The sequence below is a fragment of the Propithecus coquereli genome, unplaced genomic scaffold (genome assembly GCF_000956105.1).
Source record: "Propithecus coquereli isolate 6110/MARCELLA unplaced genomic scaffold, Pcoq_1.0 Scaffold79, whole genome shotgun sequence".
NCBI lineage: Eukaryota > Metazoa > Chordata > Mammalia > Primates > Indriidae > Propithecus > Propithecus coquereli.
In genome coordinates this window covers 7,529,696-7,553,550 of record NW_012154062.1, presented here as the reverse complement: position 1 = coordinate 7,553,550, position 23,855 = coordinate 7,529,696, and the positions used below count along the sequence as shown (strand labels likewise).

Genomic DNA, 23,855 nt, shown 5'->3' with positions numbered 1-23,855 from the left:
GATGGTAGCAATGAGCCAGGAGACAGCAATGACGGGGGCGGATGTTTTCAGGAGGCAGGAAGGGACAGTTCTCAGGGCATAAGGGGACAAAATGGCCGTGGGCAGAGCAGGGACTTTTCTTCTGCTGTGGGCAACAGAAAGGAAGAGGAAGGCAGTACCCGCACTGGAGGTGATAAGTTCAGTGGTAAAAAGACAAGTGGGTCCCTCTTTGTGCCCCAACTCCATGAATAAGTGAAGTCGTCCACTGAGAGAAGGCGGATGGGAAGAGCGTGTAAGACTTGAGTGGAAAGGAGACGATGTAAAGTGTCTTTGTACTGGAAAGCGTTGAATGTCCATTCGTAGTTTGTAGTCATAAATTATTAATACAAGAGAATAAACCCTTCCCACCTCACAACACAGCCATGCTTCCCTACCTGTGTGAGGCCCTCATCCAATGGTGCCAGATCACTTACACACGCCCATCACCTCCTCCTTCCACAACACTAACAGCTGCGGTGACTGAGCCCCTCCTCGGACCAAGCATTTCACATTCAGCACTCAGTCTTCACAATAACCCATGAAGTCATTATTTTGATGCCCATTTTGAGGAAGCAGATCGAAAAGAAATAGGTGATTGCTAAAGCCGCCAACCGGTCTAACACAGAAACTCGCTATAGCTTGTTCAACTCCTCCTAATCTTTTGCACATTAGATTCTCCAGGGACGTTCAAGGAAATCTCAAGAATTAAGGTTGAAACACAATATTGGACAGAAGTCCATCTTCTTACCCAACCACATGGCTAGGAGAAAGGATAAAGAAGCAACTGGTGAGAATGTTACATATTAAAGGGTCCTAGAGACAGTACAGAGCCCTATTGGGCCTGAGAAGTTTGTAGAATGTCTCCACATCGCTCCATATGGTTCTAAACCCAGATAATTCCATGAAGGGCTCCATTCCTGAACGCTCCATGATAATTTCAGAGTCTGCACCCAATTAGGATGCGACCAAAAATACCACAGACCAATTAAAGGTTACTACAAGAAGTAACATCACAAGGATATACTTCTGCTGATGTACTGTCATCAAGCTAAGACAGCTCAGACAATGCAGTGATAACAGCGCCCACGGTTTCTGGATGAACTGGTGGGCAGGTGAGGCAACGCTGATCCTACCTGGAAATTCTGTTTTTGCTATTCTGTCACTGAAGTTGGAGGAGATTTTAGTGAGCAGAGTGTAGATGATAGTTTTGTTTTTAGTTGATTTTATTTCTAGCCATCTTGACTTCACTACCAGCTTTGGCATAATCTTATGCCCTGTAAGAAATTTAGTTCATTTGCAAAAAAAAAAAAAAAAATTTAATTTAAAAATTCAGCAGTTTAATGGACAGGTTTGGCTCCATTGCTTTTAGTGATGTGACTATAACTCTGAACATACATCAAGTTTTTAAAAAGTAAGATTATGGATTTATGATTTAAAAAGCAATTTGGCTCCAGAGACATTCCAACTAAAATAGTAATGAAGATCATTAAACTCTAAAAGTGTCAATAGTTCTGTAAAACTTAGACCAACAGATACCAGGCCCAGAATCTTGTAATAATCTTAGGTTTACTACGGCCAGCTAGTATTGCCATATGATTCACACCTTTTTATTTTGTTTTTCTGATGCTTTGACATCTGGGCTGCTGACCCTAAAAAGAATGCCCTTCCCAGGGCTACCCAATTCCTAGATAGTAAAAGGACTGTCCTGGGCACGACTTTCATGTGCGAACCAACCCATCTGGAACCCACATCTCCAACCTCCTCCTTTAGGAAGCTCTTAAATTCGGGGCCACTACCTGCCTGCCCTAATCAGCCCAGGGATGGTAGCAGACAACTAGGGACAGCTCTATGCCCCGGGGCTCACCAAAATTATCCAAACTGGCGATCCTAAACCCGTTTACACTGCCTCTCCTATGCCTGCCCAGAAACCGCAATACAAGCTCCTCTGTCCACATTTTCCCTTCGCTCCCTTTGTCCCCTGACAGACTTGGTGCTTCCCCCTGTGTCCCTGCACGGCGTGTGGTGCCTGCTGTTTCCAGGATCTGTGAGTATGAACTTTTCCCTCCATGACAGTCATTTCCATACCTGTGTGCCTTCCCACATCTGATTAAAACAAATCCCAGGTACGTTTTGAAACAATCGCCCATGCTGGTCTGTAAGGGACCGTGTCTCTATTCATCAGAGATCGTAGCTCCTGCAAAGGGATCGTGCAGGAAAAGGGATGAGGGGGGAGCAAGGGGGGGTGAGAGGGGCCCCTCAACCAAAGCTGACCCGGCAGCTGACGCCAGGCTGCCTGAGGTAAAGTGTTCGCAAATCTGGGTCAAAATGAGAGAAGGAAGGACAATACATTTAACTTTTCATAAAGCTCAATTTATGCATATTTTTAAATGCTGGGGTTAATTTTCCTTTATGGTTTTGGTGCTAAAATGTCCTTTATTTTATGAGATGATACTAAATGGTAATTTTTTAAGTGTCCTTATTTGGCAACATAAAAAAATTGGCAACCCTTAAGTTGTTCCCCAGATTTATTCTTGAAACGTGACTGGGGTGTATAAAGCCAAAATCTGAACCTACCGCAACAGAGAATGGAACTTGGACAAGAAGCTGGTGCTTGAACTGACTGGTACATGTCATCGGGATAGGGGCCAAAGACAGGACAATCCACACACTCCTGTGCTGAAGACAAGGATTCTGAAGGGATTTCACCTGAATTGAAGATAAATACAGGCCAGGAGCGGTGGCTCACACCTGTAATCCCAGCACTCTGGGAGGCCGAGGTGGGAAGATCGCTTGAGCTCAGGAGTTAAAGAACAGCCTGAGCAAGAGCGAGATCCCATCTCTACTAAAAAATAGAAAAATTAGCCAGGCATCATGGCACGCGCCTGTAGTCCCAGCTACTCGGGAGGCTGAGGCAGGAGGATCGCTTGAATCTGGGAGTTTGAGGTTGCAGTGAGCATGATGATGCCACCGCCTCATACCCAGGGTGACAGAGTGAGACTCTGTCTCAAAAAAAGAAAAAAAAGAAAAGATAAAGAGAAAGAAAAATATACTGAACTTATAAAAAATTACTACAGAGCAAGCAATAGGAGATACCACCCTTAAAAAAATAACTTTTAAGAAACTATTTGGCATCTTCAGTAGAGGGTAGGATGATATCTCCAAAACAGAAACGGAAATATGATAGGATATTAAGAAACAAAAAAATTCCCCAGGGCTGATCAGCCACTGGCAGTAAGAGCTGAATGTTCACAGAACATCAGCATCAGACAAGGCCACTCTTGTCCAAAATGGACCAGGGCAAAAACAAGACCATTCCCTTGTCATGTCTAATAACATATGAACATTTCTCAAGCCACAAAATGCCAGACTCCCTCATCCTAACTAAGATGCGAGACCACTGCTTCTTTATCAATTACAGCTCTGGCCTGAGTCCAGTCTGCCATACTATAAAGATGTACTGAGACACCCAGTCATAGAATGGTTCCCACTTCCTCACAGCACCCCATCCAGAGGGAAACCTCGCTTTCTTGGACCCCCCAAAATCACCCAACCAAAGCCCAAAACTTTCTCTAACACCTTCCTACAGAGACACCCCATGGTTCCCCATGGTGTTATATTCTCCCTCACTGCAGCAAGTCATAAACCGAACTGGTTCAAATACAGGTGTGTTACTGGTGGTCACTGGCTGAAGGACACTGACAATAGGCTCAAGTAGGAATTAAAAGGTGATTCCTTAACATGATAGAGAGTATCTCTTGCAAACAGTGATGGAAGAGTAGAGGCCTTCTCATTAAAGTCAGGAATCAAACTGGGAACCCTAATATTACATAATGGTTCTAGAAATTTTAGCCAACATAACCAGACTAGGAAAAGAAATAATGAATAAAAGCATCGGCAAAAAGTGCACAAGAGTATTATTAGCCACAGATAATCAAACCATCCAAAGAGCATCAATGGAAAACTATTAAAATCAAGAGTGAACTTAATAAGGTGACCTATTGCTAATTAATATAAAACCCTAGGCCAGGAACAGCGGCTCACACCTGTAATCCCAGCATGTTGGGAGGCCGAGGTGGGAGGATCACTTGAGGCCAGGAGTTTGAGACCAGCCTGAGCAACATAGGGAGACCCCGTCTCTACAAAAAGTTTTTTCAAAATTAGCTGGGTCTGTAGTCCCAGCTACTTGGGAGGCTGAGGCAGGAGGATCGCTTGAGCCCAGAAATTTGAGGTTGCAGTGAGCTATGATGACACCACTGCACTCTAGCGCAGGCAACAGAGTGAGACCCTGTCTCAAAAAAAAAAACAAAAAACCTCAGACCAGGGTCTCCCAGAATATAAACTATTATACAAAGTAAAATGGAGAAATTTCTCATTCACAATACCAACAAAACATCTGGTAATAAATCTAACACGAAATTTCACAGGAATAAAACATAATACCTGAGATAAGTGGCAAGACAAAAACATAGGTAGAAAAGCTGTCTATCTTAAAAATAAGTATGTCTCATAATAATTCAATATATATATTTAAAATAATTCTGGCAAAAATCATATTAGGTTTTTATAATTGTAAATATCTTTAACAGAAAATGCCTTTGAATGGTGGGGAAAATGAAAAGTGCAGCCATTAAAAAGCTACAGTAAGTAAAGCAGCATTGATCCACCAAATCAATGAAACACAATAGAAAGCCAAAAAACAGATCCAGGCATATAAAAGTTAAGCATATTTTTTAGAAATAGGAAAAACATCAATTATATAATTTCTAAATGCCATTAGAAAATGTGGCTATTTGGAAAATTAAGTTATATCTTACTTCAAGTTAAAGGCAAAACTTAATTACCAGATTAAAATGTAAGTAAACATGAAATCCAAAAAGGTTTTAGGAGAAAATATAGGTAAATAGTTACACAATACTGAACTCAGAATGTCAATAAAGGCAGAAAACATGTCAGAAAAGATAAATAGACAGCTATGTAAAATTTAAATTTGGATGTTAAAAAAATAAGTCATTAAAAAATTAGAGGCAAACTAAGAAAAGGTGAGTAACACATAACATTAAAATGGATAAATTTTCAATATATAATTTTTACAAATTGATATTTAAAATATGAATACACACAGGAAAATAGGCAAATAGCAGGACACCACATTTCACCTATAAATTTGGGAAATAGCTCTAAGAACTATAATATCCAGTGAGTCAGGAACACTGAAAACAGTAATTCCAATTTATTTTTGGTGGGAGTATAAATATTAGAAAATATAACACAACCAAAATGCTATATCAGTGTTTATTTCTAGGTAGTAATATTATCAATGATTTCTTTCTTTTTAAAAATTTGCTTATTGATGCTATCTACAATAAACACGGTATTTTTGTCCTGTTGTTCCTAAAAAACAGAACAAAATAAAAATGAATTCAAAATTTCTGTGTATCAAAGGACACAAGTGAAAAGGCAACCTATGGAAGGGGAGAAAATATTTGCAAATTATATATCTGCTAAGGGGTTAATATCCAGCATAAATAAAGACCTACAACTCAACAATAAAAACATACAAACAACCCAATTTAACTTGAACAGACATTTCTCCAGAAGAGATACACAAATGGTCAAAGAGCAAATGAAAAGATGTTCAACATGACTAATCATTGGGAAATGCAAATCAAAACCACAAGGAGATACCACTTCACATCCATTAGGATGGCTACTATTAAAACAAAACAAAACAAAATAACTAGAGTAGGCGAGGATGTGGAGAAATTGGAACCCTTGTGCACTGTTGACGGGGATGCAAGATAGTGCAGTCACTATAAAAAAATACTACGGTGATTCCTCAAAAAGTTAAACACAGAATTACCATAGTATCCAGCAATTCCACTTCTGGCTATATACTCAAATGACTTGAAAGCAGGGTCTCAAGTAGATATTTGCATACCCAGATGCATAGCAGCATTATTCGCAATAGCCAAAAGGTGGAAGTATCTATGGATGGATGAATGAATAAACAAAATGTGGTCTATAAATACCCTGAAATATCATTCAGTAAAGGAAATTCTGACTCACGCTACAACATGGATGAACCTTGAGGACATTATGCTAAGAGAAATAAACTAGTCAAAAAAAAGACACATACTTTATGATTCCACTTATATGAGGTACCCAACGTAGTCAAATTCATACAGACAGAAAGTAGAGTGGTAGTTGCTGAGGCTTAGGGGGAGAGGAGAATGGGGAGTGGTTGTTTAATGGGTACAGAGTTTCAGTTCTGAAAGATGAAAAGAGTTCTGGAGATTGGTAGCACAACACTGTAAACATACTTAACACTACTAAACTGTACCCTTAAAATTCTTATGATAGTAAATTTTGTTATGGGTATTTTATCACAATTAAAAAGATTGAATTCAATTAGTTTCCCAAATGCATTCACTTTAAATTCAGCTTGTTGGCCCGGCGCAGTTGCTCACACCTGTAATCCCAGCACTCTGGAAGGCTGAGGTGGGAGGATCGCTTGAGGTCAGGAGTTCAAGACCAGTCTGAGCAAGAGCGAGACCCTGTCGCTACCAAAAATAGAAAAAATTAGTCGGGAATGGTGGCAGGCGCTTGTAGTCCTAGCTACTCAGGAGACTGAGGTAGGGGGATCACTTGAGCCCAGGAGTTTGAGGTTGCTGTGAGCTATGATGAAGCCACTGCACTCTACCCAGAACAACGGAGTGAGACTCTGTCAAATTAATTAATTAATTAATTAATTAATTCAGCTTGTTGGCTGCTGCCTCCCTCATCCCTGTCACTCTCAAATTGCTGGTTTGAAAAGTAAATTTTTAATTTTATTTAAAAAATATATATATATATAGACACATATGTTTGTGTGCATATATATGTGCATACATAAAGAAAGAATTTTCTTTATATGAACAGGATCATGAGACAGAATGATCAGGCTTATTCAGTGCACAAAACACAAATGCTATTCCAAATGAATTTCAAAGCTCCCCAAGGACTTAGTTACATGAATATGATTCTAGGAAATGAGTTCCTCGAACTCCCTTGCTAGATTCCGGTTGATCCAGCAGTTTTAAGAACAGCCAATGACAATGTAACACCAGAAGCACAAGCAACAAAAGGAAAGATAGATAAATTGGGCTTCATCAAAATCAAAAAAACGTTTGTGCATCAAAGGACACTATCAAGAAAGTGAAAAGACCATCCACGGAATGGGAGGAAATATTTACAAACCATACATCTGAAAAGGGACGAGTATTCAGAATACAAAAAGAATTCATAGAACTCAACAACAAGACAAATAACCAGCTAAAAAGAAGGGGGCAAAGATTTGAATGGACATTTCTCCAAAGAAGGTACACAAATGGCCGATATGCACATGAAAAGATGATCGACATCATTAGTTGTTAGGGGTGCAAATTAAAACCACAATAAAATACCAATTCACACCCACTCAGATGGCTATAATCAAAACGAGGAAAATAACAAGGGTTGGGGAAGATGTGCAGAAATTGGAACCCTCAAATATTGCTGGTAGGAATGTAAAATGGTGCAGCCACTGTGGGAAAGAGCTTGGCAGTTCCTCAAAAAGCTAAACATAGAATTATCATATGACCCAGCAATTCTACTATACAAGAAAATGAAAAACATATGTTTAAACAAAAACTCATAAAAAGAATGTTAACAGCAGTGTTACTCATAATAGCCAAAAGGTGGAAACGACACAAATGTCCATCAACTGAAGAATATAAAAACTAATGAATGTGATATACACAAAACAATGGAATATGACTTGGCCATTAAAAAAAAAAAAAAGGAAGCACTGATACCTGCTACAAGGTGGATGAATCGTGTAAACATTACGCCAAGGAAACCAGAAACAAAAGGCCACATATTATATGGTTCCATGTACATGAAATATCTAGAATAGGCAAATCCACGGATACAAAAAGCTGATTCGTGGTTACCAGGGGCTGGGGGTGAGGAGTAACGGGAAGTGACTCCTTAATGGGTACAAGGTTTCTTTTGGGGGTGATGAAAACGTTCTAGAATCGGACAGTGGTGACGGTTACACAACACTGCAAATGTACTAAAAGCCATTGAATTGGACACTTCAAAATTGTTGAAATGAAAATTTGTTGTTATGTGAATGTTGCTTCAATTAAAGAGAAAAGAAGAAGAAGACAAAAAAAAAAAAAAAAAGAAGACAAAGAGCCAGGAACAGGCTAATTTTCTTTCAGAGTCTCTAGAGGAAATGGATAGAAGGAGCCTTACAGATTCCCAGGCCGGCCACATGACAGCCAAGGTCAGATGACTGTGCAAGTCACACAGCTAGTGCATGGCAGAGCCAGGCCTCCCAAATCCCCACTCAGTCCTTCCTGCAGAGCTCCCTCCGAATCAGAGCCCATGCAAGCTGTTTCTGTGTGCTCAGAAACAAAGCCAAACCACCTTCAAGACCAAGCACTTGCACACAAGACCTTTTTTGTGTGCAGCTTTTGACCTAAGCTACTAGGATTTACCAGGGGCTACCACCAACTAAACTGAAGTGTCCATCAGCTCCATCTGCCAATGCTTTTATTGTTGACTCCCTCGTTAGTTTTATTTGCTTGTAGTTCATTATTGTTATGGACTGCACGCTTGTATCCTCCCCTCCAAAATTCATATGTGGAAACCCTAACCCCTCAGTGGGATGGTATTAGGAGGTGGGGCCTTTGAGAAGTGATTAAGTCAAGAGGGTAAAGTCCCCATGAATGGGATTCATGCCCTTATAAAAGAGACCTCGGGGAGCTCCCTCACCCCTTCCACCATGTGAGAACACAGCAAGAAGACGGCCATCTGGAAATCAGAGAGTGGGCCCTCCCCAGGCACCGGATCTGCCAACATCTTGATCTTGGACTTCCCAGCCTCCAGAACTGTGAGCGAGAAATGTTTGTTGTTTAAGCCACCCCATCTATGTTAATTTGTTGTAACAGCTTGACTGACTAGAACAATGATTTATATCAAGTAGAAAAATCACATTGTCATCACATTGCTCTAATCTTAGAAAAGCATGTCGTTCATACTGTCCGAGTTGGCTTGTGTCCTAGTAATATGTGAAGACATTTCTTGTGTTTTAAAAAAAAAAATGATGGATAGAACATTAGCAGTTTAGGGCACATGCACAAAGACAAATCAGCAATCCATTTTATATATAAATGGCGTCAAAGACTACATTGCAAAAAAACAAAAAACAGTATATGTATACCATGGAGTACTATTCAGCTTTAAGAAACAATGGTGAGGCCAGGCGTGGTGGCTCACGCCTGCCTGTAATCCTAGCTCTCTGGGAGGCCAAGGCGGGCGGATTGTTTGAGCTCAGGAGTTCGAAACCAGCCTGAGCAAGAGCGAGAGCCCGTCTCTACTAAAAATAGAAAGAAATTAATTGCACAACTAAAAATATATAGAAAAAATTAGCCGGGCATGGTGGCACATGCCTGTAGTCCCAGCTACTCGGGAGGCTGAGGCAGGAGGATCGCTTGAGCCTGGGAGTTTGAGGTTGCTGTGAGCTAGGCTGACGCCATGGCACTCACTCTAGCCCAGGCAAAAGAGTGAGACTCTGTCTCAAAAAAAAAAAAAAAAAACCAATGGTGATATAGCACTTCTTGTATACTCCTGGATAGAGTTGGAAAGCATTCTACTAAGTGAAGTATCCCAAGAATAGAAAAACAAGCACCACATGTACTCACCATCAAATTGGTATTAACTGATCAACACATAAGTGTACATATAAGAATAACATCTATTGGATGTTGGGCAGGGGGGAGGGGGGGAGGAGGGGACGGGTATTTGCATCAATGCGCACCATCCAAGGGATGGGCACGCTTGAAACTTGGACTTGGGGGGGAGGGGGAGGCAAGGGCAACATACGTAACCTAAACATCTGTACCCCTATAATATGCTGAAAAAAAAAAAAAAAAAAAAAACAAAGCAGGCACTCCAAACTTTTTTTGCAAGAGCTAGTTCTCTGGAGATAAAATGAGAAAAAAAATTAATATACAAAGCAATATAATGATTAAGAGGCTTTCTAGTCACAAGTCCTGAGTTCAAATCCTGCTTCTGGCTTTTCATTAGCAAGTTGCTGTACAAGTTTCTTTTACTTTCAGATGTTTCTTTTGCAAAATAAGGACGACAGTAGTACCTACTTTACCGAGTCATTTTAGGATTAATAAGATAGTGCATACAAAGCATTTTAGCAGAGGGCTTAACCCATAGAAAATAGGGAGTTTAATGGGATATGAAATATTTTGCCTGTAAAACTAAATTGTATTTTTTTGTTTACTGCATATCTCTGACAGTAGAACTGAGAGGCATGGAATTTGTCAGAAGAAATATGGGAATGGGTTAGGAAATCTTCGTTCAAATTCTAGTTCACACACTTACTAAATAGCAAGACCCTTGGAATTAGGTCAGTAAATATCACTAAATCTCAGTTTCCTTATTTACAGAAAAGGGAATAACGCCTATATCAGAGGGCATTGGAGCAAGGTTTTAAAATAATATATTCTAAGCATTCTCAAATGTATTATCCAGAATGTAAAAGCACATTCTAGAGTTACATAAATGCTACATAAATAAGTGGGCTTTCCTGGTACAGGACTGCAGTGGCAGTGGACTGAGAGCAAGAGACCTCTGTCCCAGTGTTAGGACTGTGACCTGGGTTCCCAGGGACGAAGCACTGTTCTGGGCATTGCTTCGTTCACTTCTAGAATAAGGCAATGAAACAATCATTAGGTCTCTTCAAGCTCTGACATTTAATGGAAGCATTCATTTGAATCCATGATCAATTCTGACTTTCTCTTCCTTCTTAAGAAAGTAGACAGGGACACTTGCACCAAACAACCCCTAAGAATGCCTGGCCTGTGTTTCCCAGCCCCGAGTCCCATGGCACAGAACCATGAGTTTGTGAACTATGCAGCGTGACATATGCAGTTATGCAAAGGTCTTAGCCAGATGTTGTCACTGGTGGTTCAATGACAGCAATTCTCCTCTCCATCCTTAAGCTACATGGGGAAAGATGATAAAAACTATTTAGCTGGTGAGAGTTTTCCTCTACTCAGGCCTAAGGCCTCAGGCTGGGGAAGCCCATCTCATCCCAGGTGGGTCTTAGGTGTTTTGGGATCCTGAACACACAAATGATCATATTTGTATTTCCTCTTTTGAACCAATATGACCTCTAAAGTTTCAAATGTATCAACCTCTAAAGCCTGGTTCTAGGCTCCCAGCCAAATCTCCACTACATATCCCGCTAACTAGACATTCATTTCGTTTCGTTCAACAGGCTAGTCTACTACCAAACAGGTGTTCCCAGAGACAACTGGGTATCAGTCATTCATAGAGAGGTAGATAACTTTAATCACTGCGATGTTTCTATAAAACTAAGATTAACACAAGGAATTCTGAATGGGAGAAGGGAGGTCAAAGAGGGGAAGAGTGATTTTAGAGCCTGTTGCCCTTTGGAGGAAGCGAGTCTAGAAGGGGCATCCTGTGGGGTTGGGTAGGGATGGCGTTGGACAGTAAGGAGGCAGCAGAGCACGGGGTACCCAGGGCTGGAAGACACTCAACATGGGGAGAGGGGATGGGGACACAGACGGAAGGGAACATCAGAAGGCATTTCACAGACTCGGTGATGTCGCCAAGTTCAGCAGCACTCTGCATCATGCACTCACTGGCACCTGCCCTGGAGAAGAGGAGAATCACTCCCAATCACTCTGGCCTGTGCAGGGTGTGTTGCTGCTGGGAGAAGGGCCTGGAAGCCCTTTGGAAGGCATGCTCATGATCCAGTATCCCTGGCTGTGCTGCTGGTTCTGGCTAAACCATGTCTGGGGTGGCATGGAGGAGGCTGAGGGACCCAGGGGCACTGGCGGGGAAGAATTAGGCCAGCAGAGTGGCCCTTCTGCATCTATTTCAGGAGGCTCAGAGTCCTTCACAGGTGGTCAAGGGAACCTCACTGCAGCCCAAAGCGGACTCGTAGAGAAAAGAGAGGAATGTGATAGAAGCCTTCCTCATGCACATCCACAACACTGGCTCTCTCCCTTCCCCAAAACCTGACATCCCAGGTCAAGCCACACCCAGCTTTCTGGTGCTGACCTGCTCACACTCTGTGGCACATCTCATTTAGTCAGTGCAAAGGCATGCACTCAATCTCCCGCATCACCCACGGGCCATGTGGCATCTGGGCTAAGGAAGCCTGTTCGTTCCCTTCCCAAAACTTTGCTAGAGGAACAGCAGGACTCCTAGTGCAACAGGTGAGCAAAGCCACTCCTGGCCATACGTTAACAACATGTGTAAGTACAGAGGCCAGGGAGAAGGGAGGGTATGAGTCAGGGGTCCTGGAACCCACTCGCTCTCTTCTCCCCCACCTCCCTCTGTGTCAGGGCTTCTGATAGGAATGCACAGAGATGCTGCCAGTCACTCAGCTCAGTAGCTGAAAACTAAGTAGTGACTTCTCAATTCAGTCAAAATGGTGGCCCCCATTGCACTTTTGGAAATCAGCATTGTTATATACACATGTACACTCAGTGCCTTTTCCCTCTTGTATAGACACGAAATATCCAAACATTGTAAGCACCAATCCAGGCAAATGCTCTTAAGTCAGAAATGACAAAATCTCACAGAACAAACCTTATGTGATAAGCCCAGATTAAACATGAAAATTCAGGGGGCTCTGCAGAAAGGCACACCAGAACAACTAAGCAACTGAGGCTATGTGGACTGCAGAGGCTGAAACTGTCTTGTTTTGTTGGGTTTGGTTGGGCATTTTGCTTTTCAAATCTCCCCTTCCATGTGCCCTAGGTTTACAATTTAAAATTTCTATTAAATTTAGGGAGTGTTCAAACAAGTAGCTCCAATGATCAGACATCTAAGCTTCTAAATGGACAAGAACAGAGATGTGTTATTTAACCCAGTGAAAGTACGTCTTTCAGACTTGAGTTTAAATTCACTGCCAGCATGATAGGATGGCCATTATCAACCCTCGTCCCTGATCTGCCATTTTTTACACCATCCCTTTTTTATTCCCCAGTTGTTTTTCTGCTCCCTCGAGGACATTAGAATTACCAGCACAACTTGCCACACATGAAGCTGCTCACTCAACCACAATGCTAAACGATCTTGGTCCTCACCCGATGTATTCACATAGGGGAGTATTTCACACCCAGCTTTTGGGATAAGTTGCATCATTAGAAACTTTTACTTCAATTGTCTGATCACTTGGAACAAAGCTAGTTTTTTGGATTGAGGTTGTTCTTGTTGCCTCCTAGTGAAACATGGATATGGGACACTCCCCTATAGGAATAAATTAGAGTACAGGGCTGGGAGAGTGGGTATAAATTAAGTACTTAGTTGTCTCACCTTTTGAAAATGACAGCAAATGGGTTTATTTTTCCTAGTTGGTCCTGTGAAAGTCAAAAGCTGCAAAACTGCCCTGTGATGCATACTACATCAAAAAAGTCACATCATGTCCCCACCGTTATCACCAACTCTTAATTGTTTTCTAACGCTGTCAACGCAAGCACGTAACCCGAATGTCGAATAAATGCTTCCGTAACCCGAATGTCCAATAAATGCTTCCGGGAGCCCTCAGTGAGTATGTATAGACCACTCCCACTACTCTGGAAGCCCTTTGAAAAGAAGTAACCTCTTGAACTTTTTATAACTAACCTTCCCCTGCCCTAAAGGCAAAGCACACAATAGATAGTCAATAAATAATCATTCATTGATTGATTTTTCATCTTCACCAGTGGGCGGGGGAGAGAAATCACAAACAAGTGTGAAAACATTGTGCACTGTAAAATTATCAGTAGAGAAATTTAGGATGTGAAAAAAATTGCACCAAGATAAGAGTCACCCAGATAAAGAAAAAAATCGTGGAGTGAGAAGACACTAATGCCCGCTGCTCGTATTTCCCAGACGGTGACAAACATTTTCTAAAATTAAGGTTAAGGTTAACCAAATGGGCCCTCTTTGTTTCCCCATGAACACAGTATAGGGGGTTTAATCTTCTTTGATTAAATGTGAGGGGCTTTCCCCCCCTTGTCCCTCTTACCCTTTGAACACAATCCACTTAGACCCCATTCCCAAAGCGTCTCCCACATAGCGGCAGGGGGAGCGCTCTGGGGAGCCCTTGCCGAGACACTTAGCGGAACTTTGTTCTCCACATGGGCTATTTAGGAGCGTCCTGGTTTCCTCGGGTGACTCCAAGGCCTCCCTCGCTCTTCTCAAGCTGCGAACAGGAGTCAAGGGTGGTGAGATCCTCCGAGGCGGTCCAGGGAGGCGCTGACCGTGGTGCTGGCCTCGGAGCTCGAGATGTGCGCACAGAAGGCGCCCGAGGAGGTGCGGCGGGGAGCGGCCATCGGAACCCCCGCCCCTCCCGACCCCCGGGGAGCCCGCGGGCCTTCCGCAGACCCTCCCCTGCACGCTCCGAGCTGCATCAAAAAAGGGTGGGGCACCCAGCCACAGCTGCAATCCGAAGCCGCCCGGGAGGATTTAAGAAGAATGGAACCGATGCCCACCCCCTTCCCAGGCGACTCCCACTCCCAGCCGGAGATCGGCCTGTCCTTTCCGTCCACCCCCCACCTCCCAGGCTCGGGGAGCTGCGGGCCGCCTTTGTGGGCGCACAGCCGTCCACCGCCGAGCCCGAGCCTCGCCGCACCCTGCGCGGGGAAGGGGCGGGCAGGGCGCGGCTCGCGTGCAGATGCGGGAGGCGACATTCAAGGCGGGGCAAGAAGGCGGGCGCGCTGGGGTAAGGGGGCGAGGGAGGGGCGATCCCCGCGCCCCGTCCTTCGTCTCCACCCCCCACCCCCATACCAACCTGGTCGTAGATGTTCTGCAGGGCTTCCTTGCCCGAGGCCCTCCGGATCTCCACCTTCCGGGCCGATTCAACAGATGGCTCCCCGCTGGCGCGACGGCCCTGCCGTGAGTACGGCGGCTGCGGGTCCGGGCCCAAGTGGGCGACGTCCCGCTGCTGAGCCACCACCTGCCCCGAGCCCCGGCCCACCGACAGCGAGTCGAAGTCGATGGTCTTGTTCTCCGAGGACCCTTCCACCGGGCAGAACATGCCACAGAATTTCTGCCGAGGCTTGGGGCTGCCCGAGCCCAGGTTCTTAAAAAAGGCAGGGACCTCTTCGTCCTCTGCCGCTTTCCCGGATTGCTTTCTCTCGGCCATGGCGCGGGGCTCGGGGAGGGTCGTCTCCGTCCGTCCGTCCGTCTAGGTCTCCCTCTCTGTGTGCACAGACCCCTAGCTGCTGCCGCGGCTGCCGCGCTCTGCCTACCGCAAGGTGTACAGAAAGGAAGGAGGGCTGGCGAGCCGGCGACCCACCCTCCCGGTCCCTCCCCCTGACCCCGCTTTCTCCCCTCCCTGCCCACGCCCCCCGCAGCCACCGCGCGAGCTCGGGCGAGCGGCAAAGTTGGGTCTGGGAGGGCGGCCGCTGCGGCAGCCGAGCCGAGAGGCTGCCAGTTCCCGGCAGCGCGGGGAGGGGGAGGCGCGGGCGGGGCGGGGGCGGGGCGCGGCGCCGGGGAGCCGACGGGAGGGGGGACCGGGAGGAGAGGGGAGCGGTGAGCAGGGGAGGGGAGGAGAGGGGGAAGTAGGGGAGGGCGGCGCCACCCCGAGCCCCGCGCTCCGGAAGTGAAGCGGCCAGACCACCCGCTAATGGATGCGGAGCGGAGGGCCCGCTGACCGCTCTCGGCGCCAGGGTGAGTATGGGGCAGGGTGCGCGGCAGCGAGGACTGGAGGGCGCAGCCCCTGGCCTCCGCGCCCCTCTCCCCTACCTGCCCGGCTCGGGCGCCTTTCCCCCACCGCATTGCGGAGGTGGGCCAGGGGCGAGTGCGCACGGTGCATGGGGCTCCCGCCTCCTTACCCTGGTAACAGCAGATGCCGGGGAAAGGGGGACAAACTGGCAGGCGCCAGGACAATCGGGGGCTGGAAGGCGGCCGGCCCTGGGGATGGGCAAGGGGTGACGCAGGTAGCGCGGACAGAGGGGGCCAGCCGAGGCGCGGGACACCAAAGCTTCAGTTTACCCACGCGCCTTGGTGGGCTGCGGGGAGCAGAGACTGAAACTAGGAGGTTCTCGCTTAGTGCACCCACGGTGGTGGCGGTGGCGGCAACGGGGGTCGCACAACATGGCGGGAAGAAATGCAGAGGGGCGTAGCAAATCCCAGCCCTAAGCGATGACTTAAAGAGAGTGCAGACCCGCTATATTGCCCGAGGGCGCCATATGCAGTATCTGCGCCACTGCGCCAAGAAGAGGCCAGGAGAGCGTCATGATTTAGTATCTTACCCATACACACACACACACACACACACACACAGGTGAGGAGAAAAAACAGATTGAAACCCACTCCCTAAATCACCAGCCTTTCCCCGCGGCGCCCCGCCTCGTCCCCCACTTTTCCCCGCCCCGCGCCTCTGTTGCGCACTGCGCCACAGCCATGAGGTTTCCCAGGTTGCCAGATGCCGCGGGCCTGGGGCGCAAGTTCATTGGGCGGAGGGTGCCGGCTGGGAGTACCGTGAATTGTGTGGGGCCAAGCAGGGGAAAGATGTGTGGGAACCTGGTGTGTACGTGGGTAGTTCAGCCACGGCCACCGCGTTAGCGAGGGTCTAGGGGGTATTTTCATTTGTGTAGGTAACGCGATCTCTGAGGGTCCTTCATTGCTTATTCCCATTTCCTTGTCCTTAGCTCGTATCATTCCCTGCCTCTGGTGGGTTAGAGCTCTGCCTCTCTTTCTACGGTGACAAAATCCTGCAGAAATGATGCCCATCCTTTGGCGGCTCGGGAGGGCGGTCTGGGCATGCTCAGTAACCAGGGTGGGTTTGGGCCGAGAGAGGCAGTTTAGCGCAGGGCCATCATGCAGGGCAGTGCGACCAAGGGTTTGGTTCCATTGTCAGCCCTTGCCCCTGGAAGGATTAAATGCGGATATTCCCCCTCACCCCCAATTGTGAAGGCTACTTTGATGAATAGAGTTAAATTTGGAGGACAAGCAGTTACAGGTTGAAATCTGAGAAAAGTATCTCCGGCTACCAAGGGGAGCACGAAGACGGATATACGCGTGCAGGTGTTGAGAGGATCCCAGGCGAGTTTTTTGGAGTTAGCATCAGATGTGCTTCGCGTTTGAATAAAGCGCTTCCACATGAATTACATCATTTCCTACCCACGGCAGCCCTGTGAGATGAATGCTTATCCTCAGGGCTTTCCGGGTCAGGAAACTGAGATTTAGAGAGATCGGATGCATTGCCTGAGATCAGGTATTTATTATAGTTAAATGACCCAACAATTCCAGTGGGGTCTTCCACCTCAAAGTCTGGCTCCTTTTCCAGCTTGTGCTGTGGCCCCCTTTATGTGAGAAAATATAAGTTTCTTACTTTTTTTTTTCTGTATTCCAATATTTCCATCCGAGGCCCTATTATATATCAAGGGCATCTCACTTGCCATCTTTTTATTTGAAGGCCGCATTGCAGGTAGGGATTGCCTTTGGGAGGAAGAGCCATCTAAAAGTAGCCTAATTTTAGCATGACAGTTATGTAGAGCTTAGACATGTTTCTTCCTGGGCGTTCAATGCCTTTATACAGCCCATGTTTCCTCTAAATGTTCCAATGGGAAGGAAGACCTCCACCATATTTTGGAAGGGAACAGTCAGAAGTGGGCAGTCTCCATCCCTGGGGCTGCTGGCATGGGGGGAAACAGCATTTTGTCCTCCTGGACACCCCTGGTGCCTTCGGCACCCTCCCAGAAGACTCGGGAGATGAGCCTGCAGCAGCAGCAGCTGCTAATATCCCTACAGGTTGGCATTTGTGGCATAGGGACCCCATTCGGATTGATGGGGACTTTCAGCCAAGGGGAAAATGGTTGTAGCCCCCAGCACACTCCACGAAGGTAACTGGAAGCTATTACGAGATAATCCCTTTTCACGTTTTCCCAAACCCCACAGGCCCTCCAGAACCAGCTCCTTAACAGGTGTGTTTCCTCCCTTGTTCTTTTTTCTCCAAAGACCCATTCATTCAAGCGCTGAGAAGAAACTATTAGTAACTTACCATTCATAGCAAAAATAGCACCTAGTTGTGCGTTTGCAAAGCTTCACCAGACCCATAGCAAAAGAGAATTAATTTGTAATTCCAAATTTAACTTATTTGGCCCTGAGATTTTTTTCCGAATTGATACACCCCTATTAAATTATTTTTAATGTTTGAGTGATTCTTAGATTTTTTTAATCAAAAAAGTGAAGCAGTTTAATATTATTTAGTGGAACTGTGAAGGACTGTCATGTTTTCAAATAAGTGAAACATAAAGATATGTTACTATTTATTTATGTGTAACAGGGCACTTGGCTTGACTGGATCTGATGTGGACATGCCACTGTGTGGAGGTGGGGGACATCTTCCTGTGCTAGAAGCTGAATAAATAAGCTTCTGGACTCTTGCGGAACATTCCAGAACACCTGAACAGGTATCTAGCCACATCTCCTGTTTTTATCTTTCACATGGCAAAGTTCTTGACTCCTGTCCACAGCTGGGGCTCAGACATTAATCAACATGTCTGATGAGCGCATGGCAGGGAAGCCAGATTTCAGTGGGGTCCCTGAGAGAAAAAAAGTCACAGTAAGCAGAGAAGGGCTGTGACAGAGTGGGTCAGACACAGCACAGTGTGAGGCAGGACCCCCGGGCTGTCTCCAGTCCCATCCCAAACTAGAGCGCTGACACTTCCTGGGAAGGAGGGCTGTGTGGTAAAACTGAACGTTGTCTCACTAGGGCTCCAAGCTGTCCTGCCAGGAGCCTTCCCTGCAAGAGTTCCAGGTGCCAGAGTGGAAGGCATCTTCCCACTGACTGGAGAGAGGCAAAGCATCAGAGACCAGGAGATTGTGCAGAAGGCAGCTGTCCCAGGTGCCTCGGCAGACGGTCAGAGCAGGGTGAGCACAAGTGGCTGCCAGCATCAGTGACAGAGACAGCAGCAACCAGACTGCAGAACTGAGACACAAGCCACCCACCTTGGGCCAGGTCTAAAGACATACTGGGAAGTGCTGAGTTCTTGCCACTGGGAAGGCACGGGTCGCTGGTCCAGAAAACTTGAGACTGTCTTGGAGTGACCTAGCCTGGGACTCATTCACTGGCGGGTGATAAGCTTAGAAGCTCGTCGAGGGTATTTTTGATCCTAAGTGCATATCGGCACCACTAACCGACTGGTCCTATAGACTTAGGGTGAGTGAGGTCTTGGAACAATGGCGCTGGCACTGTTGGAGGACTGGTGCAGGATCATGAGTGTGGATGAGCAGAAGTCGCTGATGGTCATGGGGATACCGGTGGACTGCGATGAGGCTGAGATCCAGGAGGTCCTTCAGGAGACGTTAAAGTCTCTGGGCAGGTATCGACTGCTTGGCAAGATATTCCGGAAGCAGGAGAATGCCAATGCAGTTTTACTGGAGCTTATGGAGGACACTGATGTCTCAGTGATCCCCAGTGAGGTTCAGGGGAAGGGGGGTGTCTGGAAAGTGATCTTTAAGACCCCTAACCAGGACACCGAATTTCTTGAAAGACTGAACCTCTTTCTAGAAAAAGAGGGGCAGACAGTCTCGGGTATGTTCCGAGCCCTTGGGCACGAGGGGGTGTCTCCAGCCACAGTGCCCTGTGTATCACCAGAGCTATTGGCCCATTTGGTGGGGCAGGCAATAGCACATGCCCCTCAGCCCCTGCTACCCATGCGATACCGGAAGCTGCGAGTGTTCTCGGGGAGCGCTGTGCCAGCCCCCGAGGAAGAGCCCTTTGAGATCTGGTTGGAACAGGCCACTGAGATAGTCAAAGAGTGGCCAGTAGCAGAGGCAGAAAAGAAAAGGTGGTTGATGGAAAGTCTGCGTGGCCCTGCCCTGGACCTCATGCACATAGTGCAGGCAGACAACCCGTCTATCAGCGTGGAAGAGTGTCTGGAGGCGTTTAAACAAGTGTTCGGGAGCCTGGAGAGCCGCAGGACCTCCCAGGTGAGGTATCTGAAGACGTATCAGGAGGAAGGAGAGAAAGTGTCAGCCTATGTGTTACGGTTAGAAACCCTGCTCCGCAGAGCGGTGGAGAAACGGGCCATCCCTAGGAATATAGCCGACCAGGTGCGCCTGGAGCAGGTCATGGCGGGGGCCACCCTGAACGAGATCCTGTGGTGTCGGCTTAGGGAGCTGAAGGATCAGGGCCCGCCCCCCAGCTTCCTTGAGTTAATGAAGGTAATACGGGAAGAGGAGGAGGAAGAGGCCTCCTTCGAGAATGAGAACATCGAAGAGCCTGAGGAAGAGGTTGGCTATGACCGCTGGGACAATGAAGGAGACAACTAAAGACCTCCTGGGAGTAGGACCCCGGTCAGCCTGGGGAACATTAACTCTGCTAGGCTAAGACCTTCTCAGTGTGTTTTTCTTTAATGTGAAATATTAATCAATTATTATTGAATATTAATGAATTGAATTAATTGATTCAATATGAGACTGAAATCAAGGCGTTCTAGCCAATTCTTGATTTTTCTTCCTAAAAAAAAAAATACTTGGGAGATCTTAGACCCTTGGTAGATTATTAATAAGCAAAAGATTAAATTCCAAACATCAGTAAGCCCTAAAGGTATCTAAAACATTATACTTCCAGTTTCCTTTAAGTACCCCCAAATAAGCCGAAGTTTACCATACCATAGAAGAAAGAATTGACATTTGAAAAAAAATATCTTTTGTAACTGTTTGACAAACGAAGCTGTTCGAATTGTCAGGTATTTTCCTTTCTCCAATCAGCAGATTCTCTCTTGAGTACCTAGCATTGTGAGACACCGTACGAGGAGTTACAGACCACAGCTAAGATCTGTGGTTAAGCAGATATAAACCTACACAACGGGCCAGGCCCTCAGGGAAGTTCCAGTCTAGATGAGCAGATGGCCTAGACCGGTGAAAGGGTAACCAACCCTTTGTGTAAATAAGTTCATAACTCACATAGACGTGTCATCACCCAGTGACCAGGACCATCTCCGCCTGTAGGTTTCTTTCTTCTCTTACCTGGGAAGTGTTCCTCCTCCCCCCGCTCTGCTAGGTGTCAGATAGATGGTTCCAGAGCTAGGTGCTGTGTCAGGCCCTGAAGACACAGATGACTTGGCCTAATCTCTGCTTTCAAGAGGTCCCCAAAGAGAGGGTGGACATGAGAGGACAGCACGTATGGGACGGGGGATGTGCAGGGCAATTTGGATTTAGCGAACAGGCCAGCCTGCTTAGAGAGGAAGGTTTTAGTGGCGGCAAAAGGCAAAGAGGAGAGAAAAATAACACACTTATTCAGAGCCTACTATGTGCAAGGTGTTTCATGCGTATCTCATGAGTGTGTACAGCAATCCTATTGTGGTATAATTTTGCTCTTTATAAAGTGGAAGAAACTGAAGCTCAGATGGGTTAAGTGGTCTCAACACCCAAATGCTGAGAAGTGGTAGAGTCTAGACAGAAGCCCAGAACTCTCTGACTCAAACTAATCCACTCTCCACCATCATAATGGCTTTCAAAGTGTGCTCCACAGTTCTGCAGAGATTTTTCATCAGCGTCATCTTCGGAATGTATTTTAAACTCTTTAAATCTCTGATAAATAACAGGTAGACTCAAATGTGCTGATAACCAAATTTTAACATGCCAGTATTCACCAACAGGTTTGCTTTTATTTCCAGATTGACTCATTTTATGTAGACATTGGAATAAAGCTTCCCTCATGGTATCTGTGCATGTATCCACACTACTCTTAATTGTTCATAGATTTAAAAAGTTGTAGCACCTCATGGGCATTTAAATCCAGCCCGTGCATGTCATGTCAAGTGTGCTAGCACAGCATAAACGAGCAGCATTCAGTTACGTGATAGGCAAAGCTCCGACGCAGTTGACCTATAGTCTCGTGGTAGATTTGTGCGTACTATAAACAAGTTGCTTAGCTTCTCTAAACATCAGTTTCCTCATCTGAAAAATGAGATGATGAGCGTACAGGGTTGTTATTAGGATCAAATGACATGGTGCCTTTTAAGCACTTTGCATGATGTCTGGAACAGAGAAGGCCCTCGATACGTTGAGGCTCTTACGGTTTTCATGATGCTTACTGTCCGCACAATGCATGTCCTCTGTATTCTGACAGTTGTGTAGTCACAAGTAAATAAGAAATCTTCCAGTCGAGTTGTGATACCGTTGCATTAGAAACCCCGTCAGCTCTTACTCTAAATTCCAGCGCTTGTCGTCTTTTATATTTGTGATAAGTATTCCAGCAGTTGTTGATGATCGTTAGAGATCTGACTTTGAAACAATAATTTCTTCTTTCTGATTGTGGGTCAGTTTAACCAGAGACTACCCTAAGATTGTAAGAAAAGCATTTTTTTAAGAAAAGGTATCATTTGTGATCGTTTATCTTTCTAAATTGTATTTTCAATACTGTTTGGCCAAAGTGATGCAATTGTTGTCCATTACACTGATTTAATGTGTTTTTCTGTTTGTGAAAATGGCTTCATTGTTGTCATTTATTGACAGTATACAAAGTGAAATGTTATAAATGTGAAGTTATAAAATAAATACATGCTAATAAAATACCGAGTTTTTTCTCACTGCTATGGTGTGGCCTCTATAAGCTATTGCTTGAAGAAGGAACTTCATTACTGAAAAAATTTGAGAGATAAGTTTAGAAAATCAAGCTAAAGCCAAAAAGGTCTTCAACTCCTCTAGGCAAGAAATTGAAAGCAAAATGCTGGAATGAGAGTACTTGGGCTATGTCTCCAGGGATAAGAGACAGTTCAGTCCACCCATCATCGATGTCCCTTTTAAAACACACAGAGACAACAGATGGAGACCACTCTCCTCGGAGACAGCCAGCACATTTGCTTGGGAAAGCAACTGCACAGATAAATCTCCCAGCCTCTGTTCGGCCAAGGGTAAAACGACCTAAAGGCTGAGTATTGTGTTTCTGGGCTGAAGTGGCCTTTGTTATATAGATGTGTAGTGGGGAAATGCCTCTTGCATTTGGGTCACTGGGCCATGCACACTGCAGACCAAGAGTGTCCCAAGGGATGCTCAGCACCGAGGGTCTCCCACTCGCCCGAGCAAACCCTCTTGGGGGTGGTCTCACCTTACACTTCATGTCTCCAGTGCTGACCCAGAGTCTCCAAGGTTCTCACACCACTGCTGAGGATAAAGTTCCACCAGAGCTCTCTGGTGACAGTTGCAGACCAAGCCATCAGTCTTCTTCCTCTTTAGGCCTGAGGTGTCACCTGACACTTGCACTTGTATTACTCACGCCCACCAGGCCTCACCTCCTACTTCCATCCTAAATGCCAGACTCCATCAGCAGCTCTTTGCTCTTGTTTCCACGCTGTGCTGTGCTTCCAGCTCACCTTCTAGACATTCCATGGTGTCCTAGACAACCCAGCCTGGGTGATCAGAGTGTTTGCTGAATTTCTTGTCACCATATTTCTTCATTGAACTCTGGTCCCCCCTCTGTGGCCCAGGTGGCCCCTTAAGAGGAGGCAGCTGAGTCTCCCAACCTCAGAAGACATTGGAGGGTGGTGGTAGCATTTCTTCCAGTTCACTGCCATCGTGTCCCCACTTTTAAACACATTTGCTCCTCGTTGGCATAAGCCCACCTACTCTGCCCCACCACCCTCTGCAGAGTGGCCTGTTGAGCCTGAATGATGATGATGACAAAGGGCAATGACAAAGCAAGCCAGTGCGGAGAGGGGTCCCTTTAGGGCTGAACCTGGCTGGGTGTTACCTAAAGCAACAAAGAGTAGGAAGCACAAGATAATGACTATGGGCCAAGTCCAAGGGCGTCCTCCAAGATT

General features: G+C 45.9%; 2 protein-coding genes across 2 annotated transcripts in view; one reads left to right on the top strand and one right to left on the bottom strand.

Moving 5' to 3' along the window:
• DPYSL2 (dihydropyrimidinase-like 2) overlaps positions 1-15,261 on the bottom strand; it is a 96,530-nt gene extending 81,269 nt beyond the window's left edge. The window contains exon 1 of the mRNA XM_012662987.1: positions 14,870-15,261. Coding sequence (XP_012518441.1) covers positions 14,870-15,223 — 354 coding nt within the window. The 5' untranslated portion in view covers positions 15,224-15,261. The remainder of the gene's footprint in view (positions 1-14,869) is intronic.
• A 4,005-nt stretch (positions 15,262-19,266) lies between these two features.
• On the top strand, positions 19,267-20,442 carry PNMA2 (paraneoplastic Ma antigen 2). Its single transcript, XM_012662975.1, has one exon. It carries the CDS (start codon positions 19,267-19,269, stop codon positions 20,359-20,361), a length of 1,095 nt encoding a protein of 364 aa, XP_012518429.1. The 3' UTR covers positions 20,362-20,442.
• The last annotated feature ends 3,413 nt before the right edge of the window (positions 20,443-23,855 follow it).

Bases quoted from the DNA above. Each gene is read 5' to 3' on its own strand.
- PNMA2 (XM_012662975.1), top strand. From the start codon at position 19,267: ATGGCGCTGGCACTGTTGGAGGACTGGTGCAGGATCATGAGTGTGGAT.